Source organism: Schistocerca nitens, chromosome 6 (genome assembly GCF_023898315.1).
Source record: "Schistocerca nitens isolate TAMUIC-IGC-003100 chromosome 6, iqSchNite1.1, whole genome shotgun sequence".
In the NCBI taxonomy this organism is placed as follows: domain Eukaryota; kingdom Metazoa; phylum Arthropoda; class Insecta; order Orthoptera; family Acrididae; genus Schistocerca; species Schistocerca nitens.
Window position 1 is genome coordinate 469,871,183 of NC_064619.1, and position 25,812 is coordinate 469,896,994.

At 44.5% G+C, this 25,812-nt stretch overlaps 1 protein-coding gene across 2 annotated transcripts in view; it reads left to right on the forward strand.

Moving 5' to 3' along the window:
* The window catches only part of LOC126262397 (cilia- and flagella-associated protein 91-like), a 343,692-nt gene that overhangs the window by 58,675 nt on the left and 259,205 nt on the right, over positions 1 to 25,812 (forward strand). For both annotated transcript variants that reach the window (XM_049959011.1, XM_049959012.1), the window contains exons 4-5: positions 5,358 to 5,426; positions 17,086 to 17,315. In XM_049959011.1, the coding sequence (XP_049814968.1) occupies positions 5,358 to 5,426; positions 17,086 to 17,315 (299 nt within the window). The remainder of the gene's footprint in view (positions 1 to 5,357; positions 5,427 to 17,085; positions 17,316 to 25,812) is intronic.

Here is a 25,812-nt window from a genome sequence, read left to right on the forward strand (position 1 = left end):
CGCGAGAGCCAAGGCTCATCGTGTCATTAAAGAGAGCAAAAAACGGTCATTGCAGGAATTCCTGGATTCCATCAACCATTCCACTTGTGACAAAAAAGTATGGGAGCCATCCGGAGGATTTCCAGTACACACAGCCGTTTACCGATAGCAGCAGTACTGAAACAGAGGTTCTTCCAAACGATACCCGGAGACATTGCTCGGACGCTGGCTGAGCATTTTGCACAAACTATTGCAAATGCAAGCCAGGATCCAGTGTTTTGTTGCTACTATGCAACTGCGGAGAGGGAAAAGTTGGACTTCAAGTCCAATGGTTCTGAGGCCTACAACTCCCCTTTCTCCATGTGGGAGCTCAAATCAGCACTGGCTGAGACTCATGACACTGCACCTGGTCATGACCACATCCGGTACTGCATGCTTCAACATTTGCCAGTGGCGTCCCAGGAAATCATCCTTGAATGTTTTAATCTAATATGGCAGACAGCCAACTTCCCCAACTCATGGAGGGAGGCAATTCTCATCCCTCTCCTTAAACCAGGAAAGGACCACACAGGTCAAAGTAGTTATCAGAGCTTCGCCCTAACGAGCTGTATACGAAAAACCATGGAGCGAATGGTTAACTGGTGCCTGGTCTGTTTGTTAGAGATCGGGCAACTCCTTAGCCATTTTCAGTGTGGATTCCACTGATATCGGTCCACTGTAGACAACCTGACCCTCCTAGAGGCGGCTTCCCTCCGTCAGCATCACTGTATTGGCATTTTCTTCGATATAAGTTAGGCATACGATACTACTTGGAGACGCTGTATACTCGCACAACTGCATCAGTGGGGCTTTCATGGTCACCTCCCCATTTTCATTCGGTCTTTCCTGTCTCAGCGTTTTTTTTGGACCTGAGTTGGTGCCACACTCTTTGATCGATTTAAGCCATCAACAGTATTACATCTATGGTAAGGAGTCCTGTACCAGGCACCTTATTTGTGGATGATTTTGATGTTTTCTGCTCCTTCTCCAGTGTTGCAACGGCAAGCCATCAGTTGCAACTTACAGTGCGATGTTTAGAGGAGTGGGCTGCCAAGACAGGTTTCCGGTTTTCTGCTGATAAGTGTGTGTTTGTTCATTTTAATCGTTCTGTCGTCCTTTTAATTTGCCTGCATTGAAGATGGAGGACACCATCCTACATTTTAGAGACACATTGCAGTTTCTGGGAGTTATTTTTGACTCCAGATTGTCATGGTTGCCACACCTGCGAGACTTGAAAGCCAGAACCCTGAAGGCACTGAACATCCTCAAGTGGCTTAGCCACAGGTCTTGGGGAGTGGACAGGGTTCATTGCTTCCAGTTTTATTGGGCTTGTGTGCGTTCACAGCTGGACTATGGGTGCACGGTGTACGGGTCAGAGGGGCCCTCTTATTTGCAGATCATTGACACTGTCCACCATGAGGGGATTCAACTCGCCGCAGGTGCTTATTGGACCAGTCCTATACCCAGCCTGTGCGCTGAGGTGGGAGAACCGCCACTTACCATCTGGCGCCGGCACCCCCTGGTGAGCCAAGTGTGTAAGTTCGTCGCAGCTCCTACTTCTCCCGCACACCACACTGTTGTTCGTCCACATCTGGAGCACCTTTTTTCCAACTGTCCACGGGCCACGATGCCGTTTGGGATCTGCGTGAAGCATGTGCTGGAGTCACTCGGTATGGCACCAGTCCAACTCCAAATCCACGGTTTTAACTGTCTGAACCCTGGTTACTGGAGTGGCCCAGAGTGAGTTTAGATTTGGTGCGGTACAGGAGAGATAGCACTCCTGCTTCTGTTTTGAAGGCATTATTTTATGTCGTTTTATCTGAGCACCACAACCTTGTAGCTGTTTTTACGGATGGTTCTAAACAGGGTGACTCCGTTGGTTGCTCTGTTGTTTTCCCGGATTGTGTCCTCAAGTTCATACTGCATTCCGAATGTATCACCTTCGACACAGAATTACACGCGATCTTGCGGGCACTGGAGCAGATGAGACATTCTCCCAGTGTTAAATTTCTCATCTGTTCAGATTCTCTGAGCACCCTTTACTCTATCCAACAACATTTGTACCAGCAGATAAAGTAACCCAGAATATTCAGGATGCCCTCTTCCAACTACAGCAACTGGGGCAGGAGGTGTCTTTCTGCTGGGTACCAGGGCATGTGGTAATTCCAAGGGAATGAAAGGGTGGATTGAGCAGCCAAAGAGGCATATTGTGACCGTCAGGTCTTTCGGTGCATATCCCCCTGCATGCTCTCACCTTACTATTGAGGTATAAAGTCCTGTGTTGATGGGAATACGACTGGCTAGGAGTGACCGACAACAAGCTCTGTGTTGTCAAGCCCACAACTTGGCTGTGGTGTACTTCCTCCCAGCCACATTGATGGGATGAAGTCCTTCTTACTCGTCTTCGCATTGGCCGCAGTCCTATGATGCATGGATTTTTACTCCGGTGAGAGGTCCCTCGAATGTGTGGTGCTTGTGGCATACAGATCACGGTGCGCCGCATTTTATTGGACTGCATTTTATTTGCTGACCAGCAGAGTGCAGCGGATCTGCAGTCTATTTTATGTAATGATCAGATGAATGTGATTCACATTTTAAAGTTTTGTGAATTTTCCCAGTTTTTAACAAGATTTTTAGGAGATGTTTTTAATGTGTCAACAGGGTGGCTGGCTCACCCAAGTTTTTTGTAAGTGGCCAGCCAGTCACATTGCCCTGTGTTGTTCTTTTAGCTCTTCTGTGTTTTGTTTTCCCTCTGTTTTATTTTCCTGATTAGCTATCTTCGTTCCTCATTGGTTTTAATGCATGTGAGAGTGCCTGTGTGATAGGGAGATTGTGTGATCATACCGAGTGCATGCGTTTAAGACAATTTTAGTTCTTATCCACATTCGTTTGTTTTAATAAATGTCAGGGCACTGACAACTACACTGTTGGGTGGCCATTAGATCCCGAAACACACACACACACACACACACACACACACACACACAATACTTTCGTTATGTGGAGCAATGGTGAAGAACAGCTCGGTGACTTCCTAAGACACTTGAACAGCCTCCATGCCAACATAAAATTTACCATGGAATTAGAAAAGGACAAAAAACTACCATATCTATATGTGCAGATCACAAGGGATGACGAAAACCTGGGACATAGCGTATATCGAAAACCAACACACACAGACTGATACCTACACAAACTATCAAACCACCACCCGAGCCAGAAAAGAGGCATGATTAATACACTTGTAACGTGAGCAGGATGAATATGTGAGCTGCAGCACATCAGATGTGAAATGCAACACCTGGGAAGTGTTCTGAGGAGCAATGGGTACTCCATGAATTATATTAGAAGTGTAACAGAGTCAAACACTCAGCGAAGTAAGAAATCAGAAAAAGTAATGTCGGGTGTGGAAGCCATACATTTCCAGAGTGATGGACAGAATCAACCGTATAATGTGCAAACACGGTGTAAAGACGATTTTCAAACCAAAAGGAAGATCAAAGAGTGTCTTAGATCAGCAAAGGAGAAGAGGGACCCACTTGCAATGTCAGGAATATAACGCATACCATGCACATGTGGAAAAGTTTATGTCGGAATGACTGGATGATCAATCAACACCAGGATCAAAGAACATAAGTGACATTGCAGGTTGGGGCAGGTGGAGAAATTGGCCGTGGCAGAGCACATGCTGAGTGAGACTGACCACTTAATAAAATTCGCCGACATGGAAGTTCTGGCTGTAGAGAAGCACTGGCACACCCGCTTGCTCGGAGAAGCTGTAGAAGTACAAAAACACGGAAATAACTTCAACAAGGAAGAAGAAAGCCTTATGGTAAATGGATCCTGGCTTCCTGTACTGCATCGAATGACCGTCGTAGGTAGCAAGAGGAGAACTCCACCGGAAATTACTGTGGAGAATCCCTCGGACCTTGGCGCTCCAGGTACATATACTCTGCAGCTGCAAGCTTGGCTCCAGTTCACCACCGGCAGTGGAGGGTGAAGCTTTGACAATGCCAGCCACTCATGCTGGCAAAACATCAGTAATATCATCAGAAGAACATCAGCCGAAGAACCCGAGACAGAAGCCAATAGGCAGTTTTTCTGTGAATTCAGCAGTTAACTAGGATTTTAATACTCTTGCTAGTGGGAGGAATTTCTGTGAATCTTATATTGACATTTTTGGGTCCCATACAGCTATTATTCAGATACCTTTTGCCTGCATACAATTCGTAGCGGATAATATTAGACACCATTTAGAAATTACAGTGTTGCTGGAATGAAACTCATATGACTGTGGTTTGTTACATTGCCACATGTTGTTCCAAATTTAACACTTTTTGGATGTGGCACCCCTCTGTTGAGATCTACTGTCTATATTCAGCTCAGCTACCCACTTTCTCACTCTCAAACCAAGGAGAGAGAAATATTCTCATAAATTCTAAATAACTACCTGTATCTCAGCTGGTTCTAATCCTTTTAAGTATGGAAGCTAGTTGATAACACAGTAAGGAGCATTACTTATAGTGCTGGAATTCACAATTTTATTGATGTTCCTCACTCAATTTGGCAACTTTTATCCAAGTACAATACTTTAATGATACATTAAATGTGCCAAGCAATAGGCAAGAAACTTATTTCTATCTTGCAGGGAGGGGGCCGGGGAAAGAAAAAATTGTGCCATCCACAACTGATCATTTGTAAATGGTACACCTCTTTTCATTCAGTGGAGATAAACAAAAATTATCATAGATTTACACATACTAGATTGAAATAAATAAGCTCATTAAAAAGAACTATAGGGAAAATGGAATGTAGGCATATGATAACTATAGTGCAAATGTAACCCATGTAACCCAATTGAAACTCATTTCAGTGTTGCAATAGAAATTCCCCATACACGAAAGGATTTGTAAAATATCTGTGTGTGTAGTATTGTAGTAGTCAGCTATGATGAAGGATGCTCATATTCATCAACTTCCACTTTTAAAGAGACCAAAAATGATGGCACCATAAAATAAAATACCATAGTTGCACTTTACAGACAACAAGGAAATTTTAAAAACTGCTAGAAAATTGCCTGTTATGTGATATTTAGTAATTATTGACAGCAAGTTCCAAGCAGGAAAGGGTGCAGTCTTAGAAATGGAAAACTGTCTACTGAACATTGCATAGTCCACCATTTAAAATATTTTGTATGTCTGCAGTTGCTACTGGCATTCTGTTATTTATTACGGGTTTCTTCCTGTCACAAAGCTGTTTTACTGCAAGCTTGCTCACAAATTTATTAATTATCACATCCCTTCAACACATTAATAATTTAATAACTTTTATTTTTCCAGGGCACTTCTTGCAGACTCCCAGAAGCAGGTCGATGTGACTGGCATCTACAGACATTTATTTTTTGGAAAGTAAGTTATGATTTTAAACCAACATATTCTTTTTTGGGAAACTTATGGCAAAGGACGTAGTCAAAACATGTAGTGACAGTCAAGTAATTATATATAAAAGCTAGTCTATGCTGTAGCACCATTTCTTTTTGTGCAGCAAATGTTGATCACAAGATTTAATTCTAAGGATTATCTCTCACCTTAACAACCTTCCCATCTTCTACAGAAACTAACTCTGTAAAATATCACAGAATGTGGACAGTAGAATTATGAGTCATGAGGTTTTCATACATTAAGTTGTGCTATTTCAGAATTAATGTACATAGTACACTAAGAGACTTTTATTGAGCATGTTAATTGACAACTGTCTTGGCTGTCACATTAATTTATGCATTTGATATTGGCTGTGAATGTACATATGTACTGATACTGATTTATTATTAGTTGAGTGTTACATACAGCTTGAGCATTCACTTCCTTTTTTATAACATTTTTTTCAGTTATATATTGAGTAATTATGCAAATAAGTCAATAGATCAGCGTTCACTTTCCTTTTTAGTGTTAATTTTTGGATTTGAACTATTCGCACACCATTATTCGAGTTTTTTTTCCCCAGAAATATATTGAAACAAGATATTTAATTGAATTATAGATTTCTTAGACCATGCTTCATCTAAATCATAACCAAAATCTATGACTTTGCCACTGACATAATTTTCAGATTTGTCCTGATTAACTGAACATTTACTGTTTCATAAAAACAAGAACATCTTTATTCTAACAAACAGTTTCTATACACATCAAAAAAAAGTTTTGCATTACCCCGGTTCACAGAACTCCTGAAGATAGATGTTGACTGTGGATATTGTACCACTGACACAGTCCCTTTGACTGTTCAGAGATGTCACTAAACCCACCCAAATATGTAAACAACCATGCATGAGCAGCGCCTATGAGATGGAGGGGATCTGACAGCCGATCGATTCCAGTCAGTCCACCAGGAAGGAGGTGCATGGGTCGTATAGTCTGTAGTTCAACAATGCCTAGACGGTCAGTACCTTGGTTCGATCACATCCGCATTGTTATTTTGTGCCAGGAAACGCTCTCAACAAGGAAAGTGTCCAGGCATCTCGAAGTGAACCAAAGCGATGTCGTTCGGACATGGAGGAGATATAGAGAGACAGGAACTGTCAATGACATGCCTCCCTCAGGCTGCCCAAGGTCTACTACTGCAGTGGATGACCACTACCTATGGATTATACCTCACAGGAACCCCAACAGCAATGCCACCATGTTGAATAATGCTTTTCATGGAGCCACAGGATGTTGTGTTATGACTCAAACTGTGCACAATGTGCAACTTCACTCCCGACATCCACGGCGAGGTCCATCTTTGCAACCACGACACCATGCAGCATGGTACAGATGAGCCCAGCAACATGCCGAATGGACTGTTCAGGATTGGCACCATGTTCTCTTCACCGATGATGTCACATATGCCTTCAACCAGACAATCGTGTTTTTTTTGGAGCCAACCCAATCAGGCTGAATACCTTAGACACACTGTCCAGCGAGTGCAGCAAGGTGGAGGTTCCCTGCTGTTTTGGGGTGGCATTGTGTGGGGCCGATGTATGCCACTGCCGTTTTGGCTGTACGATACATGAATGCCATCCTCTGACTGAATGTGCAACCATATCGGCAGCATATTGGTGAGGCATTCGTCTTCATGGACAACAATTTGCACCCCCATCGTGCACATCTTGTGAATGGCTTCCTTCAGGATAACCAGGATAACGACATTGCTCAACTATAGTGGCCAGCATGTTCTGACATGAACCGAATCGACCATGCCTGGGATAGATTGAAAAGGGCTGTTTATGGACGACGTGACCCACCAACCACTCTGAAGGATCTACACCAAATCCATTGAGGAGTGGGACAATCTGGACCAACAGTGCCTTGATGAACTTGCGGGTAGTATGCCATGATGAATACAGGCTTGCATCAATACAAGAGGATGTGCTACTGGGTATTAGAGGTACTGATGGGTACAGCAATCTGGACCACCACCTCTGAAGGTCTCGCTGTATGGTGGTACAACATGCAATGTGTGGTTTTCATGAGCAATGAAAAGGGCAGAAATGATGTTTATGTTGATCTCTATTCCAATTTTCTGTACAGGTTCCGGAATGCTTGGAACCGAGGTGATGCAAAACTTTTTTTGATGTGTGTGAATTCTATGTACCGATCATCCAGGGGCTACTCCATATTGGACTTTCAGAGACATATCACAATTAACAGTTATGGTTAGCTGTGGTTGAGGCATGGAGAAGCTTAGGTTGATGCCAATCCATGCAAACCACTACATTACTTCAGAAAAACCATGGAGACTACTGAAATAATGATACATGAGTAAACTCAAAATGTGAAATACAGTTATCTACACCTCTGATTAAGCAGCGCAGTACAGCATTTAAACTTTAATTTTTGTGGTTCTTCTGTGTTCACCTCCGTATGTAATAAGTGTGTCTGACTGCTGTGTGGAGGACCCAGATTCAATTGTTCCCAGTATTGCCAGGTAGCTTTCTTTGGTGGGTGGATTGGAAAGGGGTGCACTCAGCCTCGTGATGCTAATTGAGAGTAACAGCTTCAAGGTCTGGGAAACTGACAACAGCTGCAAGAGCACTGTGCTGACACTGTGTTCCTTCATACACATGCATATGACACCGTTGGCAGAAGATGACAGGGTGACTGATTACTGCTGAATGGGCTGATAGGGCCAGTAGATGGAATTTTAGCTTTATCTTATGTTCTTGTGTGGATTTAATCTTGACTTTCACTGTACACAAATTCTGTTCCACCTAGACAGTGCTTGACCAGCTTCACTAGACAAACCTTGTGACTGTGCACCTCATGGTAAATACGTGCAGATACAATGTGTCAGCATCACAAATACATTAATGTATGTGAAAATTGCAGTACACAGAAAGAGTGGCCCAGTTGAATCCAAATGTTGAATATGTGTTGAACAGACTACATTGTCAGGGTCACAGAGAGATAATATGCACAAAAGTATGCAGTACCCTCTCTTGTTTGAGTGAAAAGGATAATGTCAACTTTCAAAAGGTCTCAAACAAAATATAAATTTTACAACAAATGCCAACCTCATCAACACCAAAGGGAAAAGTCACTGTAAGTCCATCTTTACACAGAATGGTTGTGGGACCTCAACTGTTCAAAATAAAATTTCAAATAATGTCATACCAAAAACACTTTCAGCTATCAATATTTCCAATTTTATTTCATTTTGATACCAGTTTTGGCACTACACTACACCATTTTCAGCCCCCCTGACCAATATGTAGGAAGAATTCCACCTCTAGTACAGTCGAAATAGGGGTCAGCATACAGTCCCCTGTTATCCATAGACTTCTTCTTAATAGTGCTATCCCTTCTATCATCACTTGTTTGCAAGCTATGTTTGAAGCATTGCATTGTTAAAAAGAAATCTACAGATACCAGTGACTGTAGGCTGGGCCCTATTTTGATTGTACTAGAGATGGGATTCTTCCCATATGGCAGTCAGGGGGCCTGAAGATGGCATGGTGTATGCTGAAAGGGGTAGCAAAATAAAATTGGGAATACAGACAACTGAAGGTGTTTTCGATTTGACATTCAAAGGGAGCAACTGTAGTGTTCTGTGGTCAGCAGGAAAGAACTAATAGTCAATTTGAACACACTTTATTATAATTAAAGAAAAACGCTTTTTTGGTATACACTAAGTGTTAAACGCAAGAACAAACAGAAAAAAACCCACAACTCTTGTAGTGGCAAACCAGATAAGGAAACAACACAATGGAAGAAATGCAGACAAAAATCTACTCTACAAAATACAGCATGCTACTACGTTGCTACGGTGAGTGAATATAATGCTATGGCCGGAGTAAGTACTGGCCGGAGCTCTTCCTAGCGGTTGGTAAAAATGCCGGTCTGATGGTGTAGGCATGCTTATAAACCCAGGTCAGCGGAGTGCTACATCAGTCATATGAGCTGTGATTGGTGGAACGCTGTCACATGTTGTTTGGCGAAGTGGTTCCATGTTTATTTGGAAAGTCTGTTATTGTTTCTGTCTGCTGGCGATGTTTCTCTCCACTGTCCTGAAAGGGGGTCAGCAACCCATTTTGCGTGTCATTTCTGTGGGCCCTCTAACAATAAGGGCCCACTACTACATTTCTCCCCCTGGAAAAAAATGCACAGCACCACAGATGTCCACAGGAGCAAGGGTGTCCTGGTCGGTGTCCATGGGTTCGTGGCTGGCAGGGGTGGGTAGCAGCGATGCAGCATGGGCAGCTGACAGTGGAGACAGTGGCTAAGGTGGAGGCGGAATTGGAGGTTCCACCACATGACAGTCAATGATAGGCACTGGCAGCTTCCTTCAGGCCGTCATGATCCAACAGGTGGGGGTGGAGCTGGTTTAGGTGCCGGCGGGCGGTGGAACCGTCGGCCCTCCAGAGAGATGCCATTACCCGGCCCAGAGCTCAGTGAAGGCTGCAGCCATCCAGCACACCTGTGGATGAGAGGAGCTCTGTGTCCAGACCTCCTGCCCGATGCAAAAGGGGTGTGTTGGCGTGCGGGCGGGAAGGTGGGAGCCTCAGGAAACAGGACAGATAAGGGAGAGTGGAATTGTCGACCGTGAAGTATCTCCACTGGACTTTTACCAGCATTGGGAGGGGCGCGGTATGTAGCCAAGAAAAGAAGCACGGCCTCCTCCAGTGGATGATGGCTCAGCAGCTTATCGAGTTGGGTCTTGAACATCCACACAAAACATTCTGCCTGGCCATTTGATGCAGGATGAAATGGGGCAGTCATTTGATGCAGGGTGAAATGGGGCAGTATGGATGAGGAAAATTCCATTGGCAGTAAGGAGTTGCTTAAACTCGGTCGAAGTAAACTGGACTATTATCCATAACAATTGTTTTGGGAAGTTTCTCAACAGCAAAAAGGTAACAGAGAATTTTGATAGTCTCAGGAGAAGTGGTGTCATCATGTGGGAGACATAAGGATATCCCAACCCAAAGTCTATCAGTATGAGCCACTGGGAACCATGAAATGGCCCTGCGAAATCCAAATGGAGACTTTCCCATGGAGCAGTTGCATCTGGCCACAAAAAATACTGGTGCGGGGTTGCTGCCTGATGTGTTTGGCAAGTGGTGCAGATTGACACGAGGGAGTCAATGTCTTTATCCATACTGTGCCAATAAAGGTGTTGGTGGGCCACCTGTTTGGTGAGGATGATGCCTCAATGACCAGCGTGGAGAAGGTCAAGGACATGGCGCACAACGCATGCAGTATGACCACCTGGGGAATGTTGGAATCACCAATGCAAAAGGATGACACCACTGTGGAAAAAGAGACTGTGCTGACAATCCCAAAAATGCTGGACCTCTGCATTGAGGATGCTACGACAGTTGGTCAGCCAACACACAGCGATTTGGCAGTGGAGAGCTTGCAGTGTCGGATCCTGAGTGGTGGCCTGCTGGACCACATTGGCATCCAATGGAAGCCCGTCCAGAACTGTGTCCACATCCAGTTCCACATGTAACAAACCAAGGGGGAAGCATCAAACTCACGATCCATCCCAGCAGGCAGATGGGACAGAAAATCAGTATTTCTGTGCCGTTCAGAGATGTGGTAGACAATATCAAAGTCGAACATCACAAGGAAGAGCGCTGAACACTGGAGGCGGTGTGCTGTCTGGGTGGGCACTGCAGCACCTGGGTGAAACAGAGAAACCATAGGTTTGTGATTGGTCTGCAGCGTGAAATGTGACCATACAAAAGATATTAGAATTTTGCCAGGGCGAAAACCAGTGCCAAAGCTTCCTTATCAATTTGACTATATTTGGTTTGAGAGTTGGTCAATTTTTTGGATGCAAAATCCACTGACATCTCAACACCATCGACCACGTGCAAGAGGACTGCACCCAGGCCATATTCTGAGGCATCGGTGGTGACGATGAGGGGCAGGGAAGGATCATAAGCGGCCAGACAAGGAGGGCGGGAGAGAGCTGACTTCAGACATGTGAAAGCCTGCTCACAGGCCATGTCCCAAACTCAGCGCACACCCTTGCACAATAACCCAATCATGGGCACCGAAATCTCGGTGGCATGGGTTATAAAATGCCAATAATAGTTGATTTGACTGAGGATGGATTGCAGTTGCTTCAAATTGTGGGAGGGGACAGGTTTTGAATCACCTCAACATACTCCTTAGAGGCATGTAGACCGCGGGCATCAATCGTGAACTCGAGGTAGCTGACCTCTCGTGCAAAAAAGTCCCACTTTTCATTCAGGAAATGCAGGTTAGTCTCAGCAAAAAGCTGAAACAGCCGATCCAGCGTGCCCGCGAGGTCCATCGCTCGCAAGCCACTGATGATGACATTGTCCAGATAATAGCCTGCCGTGGGCACCTGGCTTAGGCATTCCAAATAATGTTGGAAAATGGCAGGGGCACTGGTGATGCCAAACAGGAGGTGGTTGTACCGGAAAAATCCACATGGGGTATTGATGACTAGGATCTGCAACGATTCCTCGTCCAATGGCAGCTGCAAATAAGCATTGTGCAAATCAATTTTGGCTAAAATGGCCGAGCCCACAAGACGTGTGAGTATGTCATCCACCAGTGGGACATGATAGACATTGATGACGGACTGAGAACTTACCGTGACCTTAAAATCGCCACAGATGTGTAAAGCACCATTCAGCTTCTCAACAATCATGATAGGCATTGCCCAGCGACTGTGCATGACGGGAGAAAGGATGCCTTCATCTTGTAAGTGGTGAAGTTCCACCTGGAGCCTGTCTCGGAGAGCAAAGGGGACTGGACGGACCTTAAAAAAACGAGGAATAGCAGAGAGAAGAAGTTGAACATGCACAGGGAAACCCTTCAACCCTGGTGTAGAGGATGATAACAATGTTTTGTATTTGCTGAGCAATGGGGCAAGGAGGGTATCCAATGAGGGAATCAATATCGCCTGTACCGCATTCTGTACTGATAAACCCAGACGACCTAAAATGTCCACACCAAGACGGTTAGTAGCACCGGGGATCCGATCACCAAAAACTGAGTGGTGAAGGAACAACTGTTGTAAGAGGTTTGTGTGGAAAAAACAACCTTGACTGATATAGAGTGATTACTGAAACTGCGCAAGGCATGACTGTACGGGGATAAAGGTGGCGAGCCCAAACGTTGGTATGTGGCCCCATTCACAATACAAACAGATGATGCTGTGTCAATTTGTACAAACAGATGATACTGTGTCAATTTGGAAGACTACCAGAATATGCGCGACTTCCAAGGTAAGGAGAAAATGAGCACCCGACTGGGGAATGATGGGAATACTTGGCCATCAGTGAATGCTTGGCTTCCAGGTCCTGAGATGACGATTTGTGATGAGCCTGTGCATCTGCAGGAAGCGTGGCATCTACGCAATGTTTCTATGAAGCCTGACACACAGTGGTGGTATGGCCCGCTCGGCTGCAAGCCTTACATCTCGCTCGCCGGTGGGGGCACTCCATTGGTGAGTCCGGAAACAGTCCGGACAAGATGGGAGCTGGATGAACGACTTCCTGTCGCGGAGTGGACCAACGGATTGATGAGGCTTCCGCTCGGCGCTAGGCAACTGGCAAGCCATGCAAACAGCTTGGATCAAGACGTGTTGGTTGTAGCCGGTGAGAGTATTCAAATGCACGAGTGATTGGCAGACAGGTGTCAAGGGTTGAGTCCTGTAACTTCAAATTATCAGCCCGAAGACCCTTGTCTGGTATGTGAAACACCACCATATCGCGAATCAATGAAGAGGCATAAGACTGCTTGCAGGCAACATTGGTGTACCGGAATTTACAGTCACAAGAGAGGTCCTGGAGCGTCGTAATCCAATCCCGGTAAGTCTGACCTGGGGACTTTCGACAAGAAAAGAAAGTCTGACAGGCAGAGGTGATGTGTATTTGTGTGTCAAAGTACTCAAAAAGGCAGCCCTTAATGTGAGTAAATGAGAGATCTCAAGGGGACTGCTCAGGGTTCAATTGTTGAATTAAAAGATACACATGTGGTCCGACTGTTGCTAAAAAAAAAAAAGCCCAACTTCGATTTTCATCATGGAACCCATGTGCCAGTAAATGTTGTTCCAACTTTTGGCATAATTTAACCATGGTTCGACGGACCTATCAAAAGCCGGAAACGTCGGCGGAGCCACGTGCAAAGTGTTCAATTTACCTGCAATGTAATCAACTCTATGAGCTACTTCTTGCAACGCTAGCGAGTGAGAGGAAATTCCTGAATGCACGAGCATTGCCTGAATCTGCTCCTAATTTCCACCAAGGACTGAAGAAGCTCCTCGGAGGTGGCCATTCTATTCAAAATTAAAAATCCCGTCCTCGTTGCCAATAATTGTAGTGTCCTGCAGTCGACAGGAAAGAACTAACAGTCAATTTGAACATGGTTTATTATAATTAAAGAAAAACACCTTCTTGGCGTACACTAAGTGTTAAACGCAAGAACAAACAGAAAAAAACCCACAACTCTTGTGGTGGCAAACCAGATAAGGGAACAACACCATGGAAGAAATACTGACCAAAATCTACTCTACAAAATACATCATGGTACTGCAATGCTACAGTGAGTGAATACAATGCTAAGGCCAGTGTAAGTACTGGCCAGAGCTGTTCCTATTGGTTGGTAGACACTGCCGGTCTGATGGTGTAGGCATGCTTATAAACCCAGGTCAACCGAGTGCTACATCAGTCATATGAGTTGTGATTGGTGGAACACTGTCACATGTTGTTTGGCAAAGTAGTTACTTGTTTGTTTGGAAAGTCTGTTATTGTTTCTCTCCGCTGGCGATGTTTCTCTCCGCAGTCCTGACGGGGGGTCAGCAAACCATCTTGTGTGTCAGTTTTGCGGACCCTCTAACAATAATGGGCCGCTATGACAGCAACGTCAGCACTTGAGTGAGTTCAAATGGGTGATGTAATTGGCCATATCTGGACATTTCAGCTAATGCACAGCATACTGCTATGATTGTGATGAGTGTGTGGAGTCAGGGAATGAAGGAGCATCATACACAGTAATGAACTGTTAGTGAACCATCCAGTACGATAACAGCATTACTGTCTTGTCCACATGATCACAACAAACTAGAACTTTGTTCATAATGTTGGGTTGACACAGAGACACTGAAAAGGCTGTGGACATATCTGTGTTGAGAGCTCAAATTCACCTGGGTTGGTGATAAGCTTACCATTGCAGTAACTTTTATTATTCATAAACACAAATACATGGCTTGTCAGCAACTTGTTCAGAATAGAACTCCAGTAAACACTGTTGTTGTTTTGTGGAGTCATATACAAATAATGTAGAGATGGATTCTGTAGGAGCATACGAATTAATGGAGAGAACCGATTGAAACTGAATGGATCATAATTGTAGTTGCCCACAAGTTTGCATGTTTTGTCAGAGAGGTTTCACGGGGTACCTGCACCAAGGTCCACTTTTAGTGATATTGTTGTCAAGTGGAAATTACAGAAAAGTTTAAACCAAATCATTGCTCTTGACAGACATAAGGCATTGATTAAAAATAACACATAATCCCTGAAGTGTGCTGCAGAATTCAGTTGTCAGATATCCTTTCTTTTGTTCGGGAGAATATCAGTTGCATATGAGGTACAGAGTTTGAACGCCAATTGATAAGAGATGATAAGACTTGGTTTTTGGGCCATGCTACAACCCAGAAGTCATTAATCACAAAAAATAAAGCAGAATATCACTTTGAGAGTTGCAATAACACCATAATTTGTCTGTGAATCAGTAAAAGAAGGTTTTATTTTACTGATGGGTTACTGTAAATTATGTAACACTTGGCTGGAAACTTTGCAGGCACTGGTGAATAGTGTTCACAACATGTTGTAGTGACAGAGAAATTCAATAGATATAATGTGATGTTTGTAGACCTGTCTCTTTGGTTTGAGTTGGGGGCATTAGTTTCGACTGATTACAAAATAAAATTAAAGCAAGTTGGATAAAATGATTTAATGTCTCTTCCATCAGTTACATGTTAGCTATGTATTATGGACATCATAGAAAACTTGGAGGATCTGTTCTATGTCCTGAAAAATCATATCTGTGGAGTTAAATTGTCAAGAGTTTATGTGATGGAGTTTGGATGAAACAGGAAATGTTTAAGGGACATAATAAACTATAATTATTTCATGACAATTAGGCTAGTTATCCTTCTTGAAACATTTCAATAATCCAGCTTCAACAAGAGCACACGTAATATCAGACTTCACCTAGAAGCTAAAAATCAATGCTACACTGATCAAAAGTTAGGCTGTTAACCTTTTTGATCAGATATTTATATCTGAAGCACTCATAAACATGACTGATGGATTAGGCATCAGGTCTGTTCTCATTGGCAGCAAGGCAGTACTAGGACAGATTTATGATCAAGAGGCATGTGATCATCATGTGACCAACCCTTCCAGTAATTATTACCAGTGGATGAATCTTGATGATTCTGCTGCTTCCTTATTCAAACAGCGGCTGAATAATCCTCTTAAGGCTGAGTGCACCCCATTGCAGACCTCTTTTCCTTGGGAAAAAATCTGAGGATACAGCATAAATCACATCCACATCCTTCTGCACCAAAAGCAGTGGCACTGAACGTTCAGTAATGAATGTGGTCTTACACTTGAAGTTGGAAGGAATAAAGAATAATAAGTGTTATAGAAGGGTTGCTGCTCCGCAGCTATCATCAGAGCATAAGCTGCAATATACAGAGTCTACATTTCTTCATTTATTCCAAATCAAGTAAATGTATACCAAAAAGTCATACACAACATTGTATAATTACAAGGACTGATTCAAAATTAAGGGCCAATAACACGTAAATTGAGTGGTAGTGCTGATTTGAGCATGCTTGAGTAGTAGCATTAACTGTTCTGCTGAGAATGCAATCTTCACATTGCCATCATTTCAATGTAGGCTGCCTTCAGAGGGCAGTGTGCTGAAATAAATTTAGTAATATCAGCTGTGAAATTTGATCAATGATTAGATTTCTAAATGCAAGAAGACAAAAGCTGCTGAAACTGACTCCAGTTGTATGAAACATAGGGTATTACTACAGTGAGTGGAGAAAAAATGAAGCACTGGTGCTATAAGATTGAGAAAGGCTCTACAAACTTTAATGATGATTAGAAAAGTGGCAGGCTTAGCATCTGATGATTTTACTGAGTATGTGAATACAAAGTGAAAGAAAACTGCCACTTTGCAATAATCAGTGTTTTTATAGAATTTTTTTGACTAATGTTGTTGTGCATCAGGCATATTTAGAAATCTAATAACTGATCAGATTTCATACTTGCTGGATTTGTTACCACTGCACTCATCTTAACATAATGTTTTGTAAAGGCAGAAAACAGTGAACAGTCAGTAACATGAAGGTTACATATCTGTCAGATCAGATGACATTGTTGTGCATGCACGCACAGTCAGTATTGTCTACTACATTTTACATGTTATCTGTCCTCAGTCTTGAATTGTACTTCAGGTTTTATATGTAACTTTTTTTTATTATTCTGTGGGTGAACTACTCAACCTTTACTCTGAATTGTTACATTTACAGTGCTTTGGTGTCACAAGATCACTCTGCTGCAAGTACAGGGCAACTTGAAGAGAATGTCAAGGCAGTTGATAACTTACAGCAATTAAAGTTTGTATCAGAGACCCGTGACAGAAATGTGCAGACAGAATATCGTGATACGGCTGCCCAGACCAATCCATGGGCACCTCCATATTTCACTAGTGGTGAAGGCTCAACTCCAGAAATACTTACATTAGCAATGCTTTCCTGGGGTATGTTTAAATAAATTGTAAACTAAAAATTTGAATTTAAGCAATGCTAGTGATATTTAACGAATGAGTTTTGTAGCCCCACAGCCTACAGCAGTTGATTCAGCTTTGCATTTGCACGACTGTCATTTGTACTTTACATGTATCTGGTTTTTCTTCTAGTGCTTTTTCATTCCACCCTAGGGCTAGAACCAGAATTGATATTTATTCTTTCTTTCATCATTGCATGAGTTGTTTTAATAGTGATGTATATTTCTACAAATTTTAGTCATCAGAGCAGTCAGTGCTTGCATGATTTCACTGACTTAAGTGCTTGGGTCTCTGAAAGACCAGAAACAATTTTCCATTGAAAGGTAGAGGCAAAAAATGTTATTGGTTTGCACCTGTCTGTGAGTGTCGTAAATGGTTTGAGTTTAAAATGCAGCTTTTCAAATTGTTTATTATGTGTCATATTTCACAAGCTCATCAAATAAATTATTAGGTGACACTCTTTAACTGAACGTACTTTCTCTTCATAAGATGACCATTAAGAGTGTACTTTAAATAAGGCATGTATTTGATGTAGCATTTCACATTGAGAATTGCTGCAGGTATATTCATGACACCCAAATACTGTACTGTAGCATTTTTCCAGTAAATCTCAGTCAGACCTCTGCCTTTGCCTGAACTAGGTTTATGTGATTTTTGACCTTAAACGTTTGTAGATAGGTACCCTTAAATGTACACCAAGAATGGTAGCCCACTATGCCAGATCACATTGTTTCTAGTTGATCCATGAAAATTTTATAGAGATTAGAATAGTTGTGTTATAAAAACTTATATGTGAAAATAGTGGAAAGACTGATTCACACTGACAGTGGTAGAGCAAAATTAGAAGAAGAAAGATGGCAGTATGAACTGGGGTCAAAGAAATAGAAGTATAGGTCCCCTCACCATGAGAATTCTCTGGCTAGGAAAGAGTCAGTACTGCATACATCTACAAAATGGATGTTGTGGACCATCACCCCAGTAGCTTGAAAAGCTATTGCAACAAAATCACTGAGGGATGGCCAACAGCACCTTGTACTTCAACTTTGTCTTCAGTAAAAAGAAAAAGGTATTTCTCCTCACTCACACCAAAAAGCCTTTTAATCTTATCTGTTGATGGTTCTTTCAGTGACTCAACTTTTGTTTGGGGCTGCTTGGGGATTAGAGACAATTACTTAAACAAGTGGAAAAATTTTCTGACATCTTTCTTAAGCTTTTGAATCTTCCCATGAATTTGGTTTCCTGTGTTAATTGGTTGTGCCAAGTCATTCTGTTCTCAGCATTCATTTCCAGCCTCACCTCCAGTCGTTGTTCATTCACTTTGACTGAAGCTATCTTCCGTTCTGGCTGTTCAAGTCTGCCAACAGTGTATAATAGTCCTATGGCATGTTGTAACTCATTCATGATATTTACTAAAGGAAATTCTGTCTTGTTTCACATAGCTTTATTATTTTTTTACAATCTTGGTTTCGAATTGTAAACCCGTTTTCAAGTACACAACTGATTCCAAAGATGGCAATCAAGCAAAGATAAACATACATGGTGCTATCCAAAATTTTCGGGACTGGTGCTGTCATCTGTTGAAAGCCTTACCTTCGAACTAATGGTCACCATCAGCCTCGAAGTAGTTCCCATCCGCACTGGTCCCAGCGCTTCTGCCACTGGTCAAACGTTTTCTGAAAGTCCTGTTCTTTGAGGGTGTTTACCACCGCGAGCGATGCCTCTTGAATCCTCTCTAGAGTGTCAAACCGATGGCCATTCAACTTGAGTTTATGTTTTGGGAATAGCGCAAAGGCACAAGGTGCCAAATCTGGTGAGTATGGTGGGTGGGGAACGACCCCTTGTTGTTTTTTGCCAAAAAGGTCCTGCTGAACAAGGACGTGTGACAGGGCGCGTTGTCATGATGCAACAACCAATTCCCTTGATATCAAAGTTCAGGCCATCGTCGCCGCACGTTTTCAGGGAGCCGTTGCAAAAGATCACAGTAGTATGCAGAATTCACTCTTTGGTTGGGGGGGGGGGGGCAAATTCTTTGTGCACAATTCCCTTGGTATCAAAGAAAACGATGATGAAGCTCTTCACTTTGCTCTTCGCCTTTCTCACTTTTTTGGATTTTGAAGAGCCCGGGCTCTTCCACTGGGACGATTGTTGCTTTGGTTCTGGGTTATAACCGTACATCCATCTCTCATCACCATAGCGCTTTTCCCGAGATTCGCACACAATTTGATACACATGCGCTGTTCTGTTTGCGGATCCATCATAAAATCACCACACACCAAACACAGAGTATTACAGAAATCACTGTGAACGTGCAACACGTCCTCCCAGCTGAATACCACTCCGCACACTGAGTCATCAGATATGCAGCTCTCACCACCTAGTGGTGCAAAGGTCTACTACTCCTACTTTCCAGATGGCAGCACCAGTCCCGAAAATTTTGGATTCCACCTCGTATGTTAGCTTTTTAATCTATCACTTGTCAACTTAAACTACAAACAACTTAAACTATAAAACAATCCTACTTAACTTAAACTATAAAACAATCATACTTATTTTTTAAACTATAAAACGATCATACTTATTTTGTTGTTGTACAACAATATATGGAGAAGTTTACATGTGTTTGTCTTTGCTCAGTTGCCATCTGTGGAATCAGTTGTGTACTGGAAAACAGGCTTATTACCTGTAACCCAGGTCACATAAAAATAATAAAATTTGGTGAAACAATGCAAACCAGGATTTTGTTTAGTTTATACATACTACAATGTTTCACCAAGAACCCACCACTGCATCAATTAAAAATTGGTCATAACAGAACCTCATGTGGTCATGGGAACAGTAAATCATATGCGTATTGTTGTGACTGACAATTCACAATTTTACACAAACACAACTTATATGATGTAAGTTCACAAGGTTGATGACTGAATATACAAACGAAAGGTGACAATAACAATGTGAGTAAAAGTCTCCTAATTGAGGTTAACGAAAGTTCACTTCTAATTTTCCACAAAGGTTCGTGGTAACACACTCACACACTAGTAACAGTCCAGTTCCGAGACGAAGACGTAATCTTCAATGGTCACAGTACACAAGGTCAGCATCTGGCATGAACAGAACTTTGAGGCTGGTTTTAGTCCCTATACGAGGTGCATTCAAGTTCTAAAGCCTCCGATTTTTTTTCTCCTGACTGGAATGAGATAGAAATATGCGCTTTGTTTTAAAATGAGGCTGCGTTCATTGTCAATATGTCCCAGAGATGGCAGCACCGTATGGCAGATGGAATTTTACCGCCAGCGGCGAGAATGAGAACTGTTTTAAATACGTAAAATGGTGACGTTTTCCTTACTTGAACAGTGTGCAATCATTCGTTTTCTGAATTTGCGTGGTGTGAAACCAATTGAAATTCATTGACAGTTGAAGGAGACATGTGATGATGGAGTTATGGATGTGTTGAAAGTGCGTTCGTGGGTGCAACACTTTAGTAAAGGCAGAACATCGTGTGACAACAAACCGAAACAACCTCGGACTCGCACAAGCCGGTCTGACGACATGATCGAGAAAGTGGAGAGAATTGTTTTGGGGGATCGCCGAATGACTGTTGAACAGATCGCCTCCAGAGTTGGCATTTCTGTGGGTTCTGTGCACACAATCCTGCATGAAGACCTGAAAATGCGAAAAGTGTCATCCAGGTGGGTGCCACGAATGCTGACGGACGACCACATGGCTGCCCGTGTGGCATGTTGCCAAGCAATGTTGACGCGCAACGACAGCATGAATGGGACTTTCTTTTCGTCGGTTGTGACAATGGATGAGACGTGGATGCCATTTTTCAATCCAGAAACAAAGCGCCAGTCAGCTCAATGGAAGCACACAGATTCACCGCCACCAAAAAAATTTCGGGTAACCGCCAGTGCTGAAAAAATGATGGTGTCCATGTTCTGGGACAGCGAGGGCGCAATCCTTACCCATTGCGTTCCAAAGGGCACTACGGTAACAGGTGCATCCTACGAAAATGTTTTGAAGAACAGATTCCTTCCTGCACTGCAACAAAAACGTCCGGGAAGGGCTGCGCGTGTGCTGTTTCACCAAGACAACGCGCCCGCACATCGAGCTAACGTTACGCAACAGTTTCTTCGTATTAACAACTTTGAAGTGATTCCTCATGCTCCCTACTCACCTGACCTGGCTCCTAGTGACTTTTGGCTTTTTCCGACAATGAAAGACACTCTCCGTGGCCGCACATTCGCCAGCCGTGCTGCTATTGCCTCAGCGATTTTCCAGTGGTCAAAACAGACTCCTAAAGAAGCCTTCGCCGCTGCCATGGAATCATGGCGTCAGCGTTGTGAAAAATGTGTACGTCTGCAGGGCGATTACGTCGAGAAGTAACGCCAGTTTCATCGATTTCGGGTGAGTAGTTAAAAAAAATCGGAGGCCTTAGAACTTGAATGCACCTCGTATAACTATCTCCAGCCAGTCAGGTTTTGGCATAGTGGTACTTCCTGCAGGGCGTGGCTCGAGCTCCCCCTGCAGGAAGTAGTGCTCGGAATGTCTGTTTCCATTATCTTGTATGTAAATAGCCGGTGTTTACCGTGGTGCTTTTGGTACACCTTGGGCATAGACAACCTTGACCTCTGTGGTGTAATATGGGTTGCCGGCCCTCAGGGGCTACCTTGGCTCCAGCATAACATCCCTCCCACCTTGGAAAAGCTGGTGCGGCATGGGTGACCGCCGGGGAGAGAGTACCAATATAGCCCGTGCTGTAGGCTGATCTGCAGCTAAGTCCTCCTGCCACTGGAGAGTAGGGCGCCGCCTTCTGTGCGAGGCGGCTGGAATGCCGCAGAGGTGGTGGTTGCGAGGCGAAGTCGGGCTGGGCAGGCAACATGGGGACGTCCGTTTCGTCCATCTGAGGTGGCACCGAAGAGGGGCCAGCAAGTGGGTACAGGTGAAGGTCCTGGAGCTGTCCCGGGTCCAGAGTATGCGGCAGCGTGGGACTAGCAGCCGGCATCTGGTGGCTATCTCTGGGAAGATCATTCACCAACTGAGGGGAGGGCATCAACATAGGCCCCAAGGAAGGGACCGGCGAAGGGAGAGAGAGAGAGGAGCAGTTTGGGGCTGCGGCCGCTTGAGGAAACGAGGATGCATTTGGTTGCGGTGATGCGAAACCACACTGTCGACCAGGCGTACGTTGAGCAGTTGTCGACACCGGTGCCGGATAACGACCCCCTGAAGCCAGCTGGGCCGGGGCCTGAAACTGCGAGCCCACACCATGGAGCTGGATGAATATTGGGAAGTGCCTGACAGGGCATGAGGTCCAACCTGCAGCTGGAGGAGATGGAGTAGGGTCCGAGGCTGGTGACCATGGGACAGTTCGGCTGGACTCACCGGTGTGGCCCTGTAGGTACTGAGAAGTAATGTAAGAGCTTCTTCTGGGGAATGGTCCTCCGTGTACTTCTTCATCTGAGTTTTAAAAGTACAAACAAAGTGCTCCACCTCTCCATTGGATTGGGGATGGAAAGGAGGGGTAAAGACATGGTGGATACCATTATCATGACAGAATTTGGCGAACTCTTGACTGAAAAATTGCGGGCCATTGTTTGATACCAAGGTGACAGGAAGGCCTTCAATGGAAAATATTTTTGACGGGGCCATGGTGGTATTCTCTATGGTGAGCATCGGATAATGAAAGGGAACTGGGAGTAGGCATCCGTGACGAGTAACCAGTAAGCGCCGAGGAAGGATACCGCGAAATCCACATGGATGCGTTCGCATGGGAGGGAAGCGGCCATCCTGGATTGGAAGGACCGGCGCGGTGCAGGAAGGGGTTGGGTACACTGCTGACAACCCCAAACCATGCGCTCCACGTCCACTGTCATGCCTACCCGGAAGACACGGCGATGTGCGAGGGTTTTCGTCTGGGCAATACCCCAGTGACCTTGATGTAAGCTGTGGAGAATCCAGGACCGCAGGGAAGTTGGTATAATGACTCGTGGAGTGGCATCATTTTCTGCATGGAGGAGCACCCCGTTGACGGCCACCAGTTGATGGCAGATGGAGAAGAAGAATCGGAGGTCAGCCTGGGTGCGAGGTGGAGGAAGCATCGGCCAACCGTGGAAAACATAGCGGCGCACCAGTTTGCAGGAGTGGATCTGCGGCTGTCGCTGCAGGCGCCCTCTCGCCTGTGACTAGGAATGCAGCTAATGCATCCTGTATGTTGTCATCGACCTGAAAAATTTGGAGATCCGATGAATCGAATGCCAAATCCTGGTCAGAGGGGAGCCGAGATAAGACATCAGAGTTGGCATGCTGGGAGGTGGGCCGGAAATGGATGGTGTACCTAAAACGTGAAAGGAATAGGGCCCATCACTGCAGGCAGTGGGAAGTCTTCATGGGTAACTGGGCTGACAGAGAAAATAAGGCCACAGGGGGCTTATGGTCAGTGATTAAGCGAAAAGACCTACTGTAAAGGTATGGGAGGAATTTGGTACAGGAAAACATGATGGCTAGGGCCTCCTTCTCAATTTGAGAATATTTGCATTGGGCATCTGTAAGGGATTTAGATATGTAAGCCACCAGGTGTTCTGTTCCTCCGGTAGATGATGCGAAAAGACAGCTCCATCACTGTAGTCTGAGGCATCTGTAGCCAAGAGGAAAGGAAGAGAGGGGTTATACGGCATGAGACACTCCGCAGAATGCAACCTCCACTTTAAGGTTTGGAAAGCCAATTCACAAGCCAAGGACCAATGAAAAGGCATGTTCTTTCGGCATAGGTGATGGAGAGGTGCCACAATGTGAGCGGTGGAGGGAATGAACTTTCGATAGTAAGCAATTTTACCCAGGAAAGACCGCAATTGGTGGACATCGCATGGACGAGGAAGGACCGTTATAGCGGCGATGTGGGAGGAGGTAGGTGATATGTCATGGCGGGAAATGATGTGACCCCGGTAGGAGATAGCAGGTTAAAAAAAGGAGCATTTAGCAAGATTGGATTTTAGGCCTGCAGTCCGCAGGCGCAGGAACAATTGTCGCAGATGACCGAGATGTTCATCCGCGATATGGCCAGTGACGACGATGTTGTTGAGGTAGGCTCAAATGGCTCTGAGCACTATGGGACTCAACTTCTGAGGTCATTAGTCCCCTAGAACTTAGAACTAGTTAAACCTAACTAACCTAAGGACATCACACACATCCATGCCCGAGGCAGGATTCGAACCTGCGACCGTAGTGGTCTCGCGGTTCCGGACTGCAGTGCCTAGAACCGCACGGCCTGTTGTTGAGGTAGTTTATACAACTTGGCACATCCTGCAAGAGCTGTTCCAAGTAACACTGAAAGATGGCTGGTGCATTAGTGATGCCATACACGAGACGGTTCAACCAGAACAGCCCAAATGCTGTGTTGATGATGGCCAAGTGAGTAGAAGGCTCATCTAAAGGTATTTGGAGGTAGGCCTTGGCAAGATCGATCTTAAAAAAAAAAATTGTGCCTCTGCGAGCTTGGAGAACAGGTCCTCAGGACACAGGAGGGGATAGTCTTCAACCTGTAGCTGAGGGTTAAGCGTAGCCTTGAAGTCACCACAAACTCGAAGATGCCCATCTGGTCTTTTGAGGACGACCAAGGGTGTTGCCTACGAACTGTAACGGACCGGACTGACGACTCCCTCCATCGTGAGATGGTCCATTTCTTGTTGAAGAGGCTGCTGGAGGCTTGGGGAACCTGCTGGGCCCGGAAGTACTTCAGGCGGGCAGGTGCTTTCAGCTAGAGTAACAAATGAAAATCTTGAGCACAGCTGACTCACGGTGAGAAGAGGTCCTGGAATTCCGTGCACAAGGTATCGACTGCCAGGAACGGAACCTGGGAAGACAGCAGACGAACATTGATGTCGATGGTGAAGCCAAAGGGCTGGAAGGCATCCAACCTGAAGCGATCAGCCTTGGCTGCATTGTTGGCCACAAGGAAGGTAACTTCCTGGCGAACCGATTTATACGTGATGGAAGTCCTGAACTGACCCAAGAGTGCGATTGCTTGCTTATTATAAGTAAGGAGGTGCCGAGGTGTGGGTGTCAGGGGGGGGGGGGGGCAATCTTTGCATAAGTGGAATAGTTGATCAGTGAGACCGCTGCCCCTGTATCCACCTGCATCTGCAGTGGCCGACCACAAGTAGGAATGACGAGCAGCTTCCTGGACAACTTGGTGGATTTGAAAATGCTGCTGGAGCCGCTTCTCATATGTTTCCCAGTCTTCGGCATCCTTGTTGAAAGCGGGAAACAGCAGGGGCAGCGGAACCAGGTGGTTTTGCAAGGGTTCCATAAATAAACTTTCCTGTGTATCCTGAGAATTGCAAAAATCTTGAAAACCTTGTAGTAAGCCATGCACACTTTGGACCAGTTACTGAAGGACAACTTCCACCATGAGGAAGACACATGCAGGCACCAACTCGTCACCACTTGTGTTGTGACTGACAATTTGCAATTT